The sequence below is a fragment of the Carcharhinus amblyrhynchos genome, chromosome 1, assembly GCF_965287045.1.
Source record: "Carcharhinus amblyrhynchos chromosome 1, sCarAmb.v2.hapA, whole genome shotgun sequence".
Classification (NCBI taxonomy): Eukaryota; Metazoa; Chordata; class Chondrichthyes; order Carcharhiniformes; family Carcharhinidae; genus Carcharhinus; species Carcharhinus amblyrhynchos.
Genome location: NC_137324.1, coordinates 59719189 through 59729415, shown reverse-complemented (window position 1 = coordinate 59729415; position 10227 = coordinate 59719189). Strand labels below are relative to the sequence as shown.

General features: G+C 40.2%; 1 protein-coding gene across 2 annotated transcripts; it reads right to left on the bottom strand.

Annotated features, from left to right (window-relative positions):
• Window positions 1–273: 273 nt before the first annotated feature.
• isl1a (ISL LIM homeobox 1a) lies at window positions 274–9252 on the bottom strand. Of its 2 annotated transcripts, XM_080197991.1 has the most exons (6): window positions 9010–9252; window positions 7949–8138; window positions 6405–6661; window positions 3883–4169; window positions 2865–3032; window positions 274–1441 (listed from the first exon to the last, which is right to left on the bottom strand). In XM_080197991.1, exons 1-6 carry the CDS (start codon window positions 9035–9037, stop codon window positions 1325–1327), a joined length of 1047 nt encoding a protein of 348 aa, XP_080054117.1. In that variant the 5' UTR covers window positions 9038–9252; the 3' UTR covers window positions 274–1324. The 2 variants fall into 2 exon arrangements, with proteins under 2 accessions (XP_080054117.1, XP_080054109.1); XM_080197983.1 differs by having other exon boundaries at window positions 1378–3032.
• Between the last annotated feature and the right edge of the window lie 975 nt (window positions 9253–10227).

Here is a 10227-nt window from a genome sequence, read left to right as displayed (position 1 = left end):
AAAGTAACTGTTGTTTTGAGTTTTTAAAGGACTGGTGATTAAATTTCTCCTCCCCCCCACCCCCCCATTTAAAATCAGAGGTATGGATGTCTTTATGTAAGTACACTTAAATGTGAAGCAATTAAAAAATGTTTTAAAAACAGTTAATCCTCAAACTAATTTATCAAATTACAATGGCTGTATCTGCAAAAGGCTTGATGTCATCTTTCAGTTATCTCAACATTTTTATTAGTGAAATAATCTTGAAGATATATTTCTACATATGGCATTTTCTTTTATTTTTTACATAATCTTCAAGAAAAGACAGGACACATAAAATTAGACATGTTTTTCAAAGACCACAGTACATGTTTTACTTCAGCAAACATAAAATGTCAAAAAGACATGAAAAGTGGCAAGTCTGTTGACAATAAATAATAAATTATTTATAATTTTGCAGTACAAGAACAAACAAAATGTTTCTTTCCAGAGCTAAAACTGTTGTTGGGAACTGTTTTAACCTAGGAGTATACACATCTTTGGGACAATTCTGGACGGACACGAGTTCACACACAAATCCCACGAAGCTGTGGCAAAAAGAGGTATACCTTGTTGCAATGCTTGAGCTTTTTAATAAAAAATAAAAAAAATGAAATATCAGTAGTTGCCTTCATAATTTCATTGCAGGGACTGTAATCTCATGAACTAGCTACATGCTAAAGATCTAGGATCCAATTGTCCTTAGTTATAGGTCAATTAAAAGCATTGCAAAAATGCAACTATACCTTTCAGAACTGATCCTATAGGACAGTCACTGAACTACTTAGGCTGTGGTACATTCTGCATGTCACGATTGTCTTTCCAGTCCACCTTTTGCAGATGTATGGGACTCTTCTGGGGTTTTTTTTTGGCAAAGCTGACCCACTGATGTCCTTTCTAGGCAGCACCATTGAAGATGTTGGGACTATAGTCACTCCACTGGATCATCTTATCTGTTTGTGTGTGCAACACATTCAAATCACATCTCTCAGGTTCTTGAGCATACATCCTTTTCTATATCTTCAAAAATGTCTTTGCATGAAGTCCCGGATGCCTTAGGAGTCTCTTCTATTTGCACTTGTAGCCAGATCCCACTCTAGTGTCTGATTGTCGTCACAGTGTTGCTAGGGTACAACATTGGTTGTTTGAACACAGAGACTTCGTGCAAACAGATGATGGCTGCTTTCTGATCAGACATGGACCAGGTTGCATGAACTTTTTTTTAAAAAAAGTGTGGGCTAGAGAGTTTTGAGGGTCCAGGGTTCCTCATGGCTCTCTGTAGGGCTGTACTGAGAGTTCAGGCTCCTCATGCCTCTATAGGACTTGCTACCATGCTGTTTGGTGTGTCAGGGAGTTGGGAGGACATGGACGCTACTTCACTTCCAGTGGAGTTAGAACCTGGCCCTCCCTCTGAAAAATTAACCTGTAAAAATCATAGCAAATGAATGATCTATGGCCTCTTCAAAATGTTGACATCAATCCAAGTTGCACATATCAGAAAATAACATTCATGAAAAATATATTTTTGACCTTTGTAATGATAGTTGTACAATGGGTTGCATTAATTTTATCATTAAAGACAATCAAATTACAATAAACAGAACGTGCTTTTTTGTCAAGTTACCATTAAAGTGCTATATATCTCTAAGTTGAAAACAATGGCAAAGTAAATAATAAAGGTCTCCTAGTAAAGCACAAGTAGGTCTAGTTAATTTCCCAGTGCAACATTTAATAATGTAAAGTAATACATTAAGTTTTCCAAAAGTACATAACGAATTAATATATTCCGCAGGAATTCATTATTTATTGTAAAACATCACATATTTGTTTAACCCCTTGAGTACTATGCTTTTTTGCACTCTGAAGCAAGAGAATGTTTCCTATCACTGAGTAACTATTTCTGACATGAAAGTGCAGTGAATTCCAAACAGGAAAGGCAGGAAACATTTTGCTCATTTGTTTGGGGATACCTTGCAAAGGGGCTGCCACTGGCCTTAAAGAGTTAAGCTGAAGTGGGTTACTGAGTTGAGTAATTTTATCATACATTACATGCCTTTTGCAGATGCCTCTCGAGCATTATTTTTACTTCAAGAACCCAAGCATTTTGTACGTTAAGCACCAAAGGGAAGCACAATTTAGGTTATTCTTCAATTCAGTATTGTAACACATTCTAAGCAGTTAAATTAGGTCTAATTATTCAGTGACAAAACTCTACCATCACTGTGATCATATAAGACTTATATCCACCTTTACCAAGAGTTGGGTGAAATAAAGAAGTTTCAGCTCCATTGTTCACAGATAATGTTTACTTAGAAGACTAGTGGGGAGGGTTTCCTGATTACCAATCTGCTGACTTTTAATAACACTAAATCTAAAGTTGAGAAAATATAGCAATAATATGCATTTTGTTTCAATTTCATTTCCTGCATGTGTCCTGCCTTCAGTACTGTGGTTTCCCCCTTCCCATCCAACACTTCATTAAAATAATCAGTAGTGTTTTTAATATGAAATATCTGACTAAAAATGCCTATTTGACAGTAACTGAAATAAAATAGAAGTGCATGTTTCAGACAACAAGCCATTATCAGTGTAAATGTTAAACACAAATTATGTGAATATGGGAAAAAGCTTATGTAAACAATTTTGATTTTTAAAAATCCCCTATATTCTTGATGGTCGTCAAAATGAAAATACTAAGGCTGGCAAAAGAGGGATTCTGCAATTTTTATATCCATGAATTGTCTATATATGGATTGGTGTGTAGCAGGTCCCCTGATTGCAGTGATTTCTGGTGCAGTCTGTACTGTGGTGGTGGTGAAGGTGTTCTGCATGTTGCTGGCACTCACCAGTTGCTGAAAGGCAGGCTGTTCGATATCACTCTGCAAGGCGAAGTCACTCAAAACTTTCCAAGGTGGCTGGTAACTCTGCACCTCCACAGGATTGGCTTGCAAACTGCTGTCATGTCTCTCAGGACTGGCAGCTACCATTGGGGTCCCTGTCATCCCCTGGATATTCTCCAAAAAAAAACAGTACTTATTACTTTATTTTATTAATAACAGTACACCTCCATTCACTTTTCTTTCTTATTTTGTGAACAATGCACAATGTTCTGAACTGGGCACCTTGCAATGGTAACACTTTAAAATTTCATGTAAGCCACTTTCTGTTGCCCATCAAAAATGCACCATACAATCTAGGATCTCCCAATACATGTGATATGTAATCTAAATAATTCTATACATGTTGCAGTAAAATAGTGCACTGTGATATCATGCATAAGATGGAGTAGGAAATGCTAATAATGTTGAACTGCCATTATAACCCCATGGCACAGGTAATATAAATATACAAACATCATTTCTAATGTTGGTAATATGCTATTCATTCACTTCCAAAAACATACTGTTCTTACAGTAATATCCACAAGAGGTAACATGAGTGACCCCAAATCTAATAGCTGTCCGAACTCTTAAGATAAACTTCCAAGAATTGGATACTAATTGACCCACCAACATACCAATGCCCAGAACGGACTAAGGGCCATTTCATCCGTATTAACAATTGCAATAATTTCAAAAACACTACTTTTGCTTTGTCGTGCAATATTGTTTAGCAATGAGCGAATGTCCTGTGAATCCGAATGATATTATTTAACTCAAAGATCGGTGGTTGAAAATTGGATATGGGTACTGTCGTGCTTTTATCACTAGAATTGCTCATGAAAACGCTGGTGTTTCAAGCATTAGGGGATAGCTAGCAATGTTTTCAGCCATTCGTCTTCCAGTTTACATGCAAATAGACATGTCTCCTCTCAAAGTCCCCATGAAAGTTCAGTAAGAGAGCGGGGAAGAGAGAAACACTTACTGTTTTATCGTTGGGCTGTTGTTGTTGCAATTGCTTCATGAGGATGCTCTTTTTCTTGTCCTTACAGCGCTTGTTTTGAAACCAGACTCTAATGACACGGGGGCTCAATCCTGTCATTTCCACAAGCTGCTCCTTCATGAGCGCGTCGGGCCTGGGGTTGGCTGCATAACAAGTCCGTAATGTGTGGAGCTGCTTCTCGTTCAGAACTGTCCGCACCCGAGTCGTCTTCTCCGGCTGTTTGTGAACATGCGGCCTCAACGCTGGCTGTCGGGCAGAAATGGGCTCTGCTGCAAGAAAAAAAACCACAGGCCATATATCCTAAATGAGTTGAGCAGCAAGGTGGGCATTGGAATATGCTTTTAATATTTGTCCTGACAATAACATTCAAGCCTAAGACGACCGCGAAGCCATATTTAATGGCGTGGACCGATTTGAAATAAAGTTTGAGTTTGTCAGAGAATGTGGTTTTGAAGGAAGGATTAGAGGTCTGAGGTCACAGTAAAATCAGGTTAAAAGTAGTCTTGGAATCGTCCGGCATGATGTGCAAAACGGGTTTAACTGCACCAGGTCCAAGAGCTGAAACAAATCAACCTTAAATATATTTTTGTGTATGATATGTACATTCCACTATCTGTTGGTGCCAATTAAATTTAAATGAATCAGAAACAATGTGCCTAGGACTGGGTTTCAGCCTCGGCTTCAATCGCATTCTCCTGTTATTTGAATACTAATACTAGCCAACTCCATACAAATACAATTCAGATAGGGGCGCATTGTTGATACAAGCCACTCTGTAGGAGGAAACCAAGCGGTTAGTAACTTGTGGCTTTTGCTACGGTCGCCGCCGCTGCTGTGCAAGTTTGTAAGGCAGCAGTTTGGGGTATTTTTATTGCACCGAGCAGAATCAGACTCCACTTTCCATGCAGCCAGATATATGATGTGATAAACGGGGGGCTCCCGCAAAGTTTCAAGGGTGTGATCAGAGAATTGCGGCGTTTGATGTGTTTATGAAAGGTTCAGTGGACCATGCAGCAGGTAAAATGAGATTTTCAGAAAGTCCGCCCACAATTATGTTAGGCTGCTCTGAAATATGGTTTTCTGTGAAAGGGGTCTAACTAGAAACAATTGGAATAACATTTCCATTACAGAAGCACTGTACTTAATTGGCATCGGTCAATCATAAATCAAAACAGTCTTCCGTTTCAGAAAATAAACTTACAGCCATGCATTTGATGAAATTTAATGGCATGGATCAGGTAGTATAAACAGGCATTGCATTGTGGTGCAAATAACCATTTAAAGAGGTTATTAAAGTTTGTAAAACAAAATCAGGTCGTGTTGTGAAAATTGCAATCCAGCATTTATCGTGTGATGTAATTTGATACTTAGTGCCAGGCATGTTACTTGAATAAAGTTACATTTACATAGCATGTGCATTTGCTATCTGGCAGCACCGAAATGCTGTAAAGGACAACAAAGAATACAGCATCACTGCTGTAGCAAGATCCAATATTTACATGGGATTGAAAGATCAAATGCGACAGACGCTACTTGAAAAGTCTTCAAACATATAATTATGCAGATTTCAAATCGATTGTCTTTCGGAATTCTATGTATTGCAATAAGGGCACCTTTCTGTTTGCGAGCTGGAAATCTTAAAAAAAATGACGCTGAAAAGCCTCGGCTGGCTACAGAAGCCCACATTAGCTAACCTCTGAGCGAATATAAACGGAGTCATCGATTCATGAAGGCTGTTTCAACAGATTTGGAATATAGAGCAATTCTCAGAAACCTTCAAATACTTCTCTGAATCCAAGGTTACTGTTTACATTTACATCAATAAAATGGGAAGTTGCATTTACAAAACAAATTTATTCCACGCCAATATAACACGCTGCCACTAGAAAACGGTTCCGCCATGGTATTTTAACTGTACAATTGTCTCCTTCAAATTTATGGAACTCTTCATTAAAAATATAATACATTTAGAAATGGTGTCTGAATAACTCGTTTGAATAGCGATGGGAATATTTATAAGTGAAGCCACGTTCCTTCAAAGTCTGAATCTCCAATCATTAAAAGCAGATCAACTTGAAACACAGAGGTAAGTAAATGGACACTTCTTCTCCCACTGCCAAAAAGTTGTAAAACTGCTTCAGTCATTTAACATGGTAGGACAGTGTGCTCAAGTTCATAGTACCTACATTTGTCTGTAATTTACCCTGAATGCCAACAAACTGTAAGGCAGAAAGAAAACATGCACGTGTTGTGTTTCGCCTGTACAGTGTACCATTGCCAATATTCAGACCACACATTCTGGTTCTGTGGTGAAACGTGTGGGTAAAACGTACAGAAAATCAAAATGTGAACTTTATAACTGGAAACTTTACTGTTGTGCGTCGTAACAAAATGCTCAAAATGTTGAACTGCTGGATGAGAGACAGTATCAATTATCTGTTTTCATCCTGCATGATGATGTGTGGATGGACTCTAACAAAACGAAGTTTTGAAAGCGTACATACCCGCCATCTGTAAGGGTCTGTTGCCATGCATGGGACTGAGGGGGTCTGGGCCAACCGAGGCTCGTTCTACAACATCGTGATCCGCCCGGCAGAAGAGACCGTCTTCCCGCAATGCGAATTCATCACCGGGGATGAGCTGGCGACTGCACGCCACACAGCGGAAGCAATCGATGTGATACACCTTACTGCGAGCTCTCATTACAAAGTCATTCTTACTGAATCCTATATTACACTTTGCACATTTTGTTCCGTACAATCTGCAAGTCAAAAAGAGAAAAAAATCAAAAACATTCAGCAAAGGGTCAAAGGGGGCTCCATCCAGCATGTCATACACTTCACTACAGAGGGAAGGTGATCCTAGTCCTAACAAACCAACACACAATTGCTTCTGAATTGACTGTGGAATTTTTTGTTAATCATAACACAGATGATGCCAAATAGACCAAATTATGCTTCACAGAAGTCGGAATGTAAAATATATTTCCGATCATTTTAATTCTCATCATGTCCACTACTCCGCGATAAACTTCCACATCATGTTAAAGCTTTTTTTTAGAAAAACAATGGAATGTGCACTGCATGATACACAAACGCAAAGCGAGTTAATGCACTATTCGATGTTAAGTTTAATCACAGATTTTTAGTTAGTGTACATTCATTACAGAATAACATGATTTTAATTTTTGCATATTGTGCAGTAGTTTAATTGATATGGTAAACATCGATTTTCATTTATTTAAATAATCCAATCTCGGAATCTGTGCTTTTTATCCGAATTAAAATGTTCGTTTTTGAACATTTATTAGAAAGAAGTCATATTTTAAGAGTCAGTGTTTCAATTAGTGACAGTATTTTAATTTCTTTTGACAGCGATCTTTATGTTAAACTTGATTCCCCCAGTTTAATAGGAAAATAATATCAAGTGTTTTTAAAATCAATTGTCAAATTTGTGCGTATCAACACAAGAGCGTGCACAATACATTACATCGGGAATTTTGATATCGGTCGAAGATTGCTTTGCTGCAAAATATTCACTTGTATCCAACAAAACTCTTCATATGACAGCGCTCATTGGAACTGAATTTGCACTTTCAGTTCACACCCTTCCTTTCCACCCACAAATACAAGCGTTCGGAAATACACAAACAAAACTGATGACAGCGATAGTTTTTTTAACGAATTGCTGTCCCTCGTAAACATTTAAACAACAGTTTCAGTGGCAAACGTTTTAAAAGCTCAGATTTGTGGATAGCAGAACCAGAAACGGCAAGCTTCCTTTACCCTCAGTACACAGATTGCTGTGCCTACTAAAAGGAAGCGGTTGCATTATCTAAATATGTCAATTGTTCGCTGCCAAATAATGGGCAATTTGATCTCGTCTACCCGCCAGTTGAGATAAGATAAGGCAAAACAGGTAGGAATAAAGCTGTTGAAGGGTTAATGTTGAGGATGGGGGTGCCGTTTACAGACAGCTCAAGGGCAACATAGTTTAATGGAACTAGAATATTATCTTTATTTTTTTAAAATTCCAAGACCTCACTCACCGAATATAGTCCCTCTTGCAGTATGTTTTGCCATCCCTAACGAAGCAGGTACACGTTTCGTCCAAATACTGATTGCACTCTGCACATTTCAGACAAGCTGCATGCCATTCCAGATCCGGAGAAACTCGAAGAATATACTGATCATGAATCTGATTCCCACAGCCAACACACAGTGAAATAAGGCGTTTTTCTGTAAATTGATATGAACATGGTGTCGTGAGATCCATCAAAGACTTGGCCCCTTCTGTCAGACATATATTCGACTATAGCTTTTCGTAATATAAATATAGCAATTGCATTTACTGGATAGATCCAACTATATATCTCAAACGGTTTTGTAACAAGGTAGGATCCAAAGTAAAAGATTAAAATATCTGGGATAGGAACTAATATACATTTTAGTTCTGAACGAGTTACTCGAAATCAGGAACTGAACTTTTATTTCCGCCTGAACATTCTCACACTGTTTTTATCAAAAACGCGTGCAGGGGGTTCTGAATTTATTTTTAAGAATCTTGAGAAGCATGCAGGTCTTTTGTTTAACTGTGTGCTAAATATACAAAGTTTAGAGAACATTGAAGAGTCCACACATGATACAGTTACAATCAGCATTTCACAAACAGTAAATGTGCAATTATTCTGCAGCATCACATTTTACTGATCCGAGCAGAGATCCTCAGCTATCAGATGTATGCATCTGTGACACATCAGACAAGGCTCTGAAAGATGCAATCCAAATGCTCAGAAACTGTTTAGCACGGTTTCACTTCCACTCTACGCTGCTACAAAAAGCGATTTTGTTCACACGTATCGCTAGTGGTGGGAATATATTTTAACAATACAAGACTTTTCATCGTTCGCCTGAAGCTGGAGGCTAGTGCTGTACAACACACAAAATCAATCCAAACGCTAGGCAGCATAATTATTGTTCTAGACCAACGAAAGAAAGTCGGAGGCAACAGTAAAGCTAAAAGCACCGTCAGGAATTGACCTGCCAAACTAACCAACTCCCAGCACTTGAATCCGATCCTCGAAATGCAACAGCAATGAAGAAAACTTACTTTTGGGTGGATCTCCCATGTCTCCCATTTCTTGCTATTGTGTAAAAGTTTTTTTTTGTTTTGTTTTTTGTCCCCCTCTTTTTTTTGGATGGGGGCTGGTGGGATGGTGGTGGGGGAAGGGAGTTTCCAGGGAGTCCTTGGTTATATCCACAGAGTAGGGAGTGCGGTCGTTGCGGCTTGTTGCTGCTAGACACTGGGGATGGGTTTGTGCAGGCAGGCACTGTGCGCAGTCCAGCCGCTCATGCTCACTGCTCCTTATCTCTCACACACTCTGCCTGCGCTTCCTCCAGCCCCTCGCCATTGGTCTGACGTCGAGCACGCCTGACGTCAGACGTACGTCTCCCCCTCCCCTCCCTCCCCCGCACTCCCTCCACTCTGATTGGTCCAGGGGCCCGGCCCGGGCAGCACCAGCTGTTTGCATTGTCTGTGCCGCAGAGACTCTGAGTGTGGACGGGCCAGCTTCCAGGAGCTGCTGCAGTTTCCTATGGCATAACCTTTGGGCCCTTTAGCTTTCTCCTTTCGTGCTCCCCCCTCCCCACTTTTCTTTCCTTCTTTCTTTCTTTCCTCTTACCTTCCCTTCCTCCATTTACTTCGCCTCTGATCCCTGACTCCCCCCTTCCCCCCCCCCCCCATTCTGATCCCTCCTTTCTCTGCAAGTGGCCCCGTTCTTGCTTTATAGCCACTGTCTTGCCCAGTGCAGCAACTCATTCAGCAGCACCTGTACGTGTAAATTGGTGCTGGGACGATGGGTTGGGGACGGGGGGGAGTGGGGGGGGCGGAGGAGGGGGGCCCTGTTTGAGCTTCAGATATAAGCCTTCAGCCCCATTCAAAAGGTTCACTATTCCTCATGTTTTACCATTTGTCTAAATTAAACTTTTCTTTTGCCAGTCACGAGTGATGGGAATCCGAAATCTGAGGGGAAAATCAGTTCCAGAGTGCGGTTTTGCAGGCTGGTAGATATGGAAATGTTTTTAAAAACGTTATGTTGCCGGCTTGGATGTAGGATCACGGATTAGTTACATTGAGGCTAGAATTCGCTGCTATAGCTGCACCACCCCGCCCCCCACCCCCCGCCCCTGCAGTCTCCCCCACCCCGTCCCAGTATGGTTTTAAAGCGTTCCGCGGAGGTGTTTAGTGAAGTGTAGGGCAAGGTCAGCGTGCGGCAAAGGGACTCACCAGCCTCACTCAATACTCCTAATGCAGGGCCGGTATAAACCG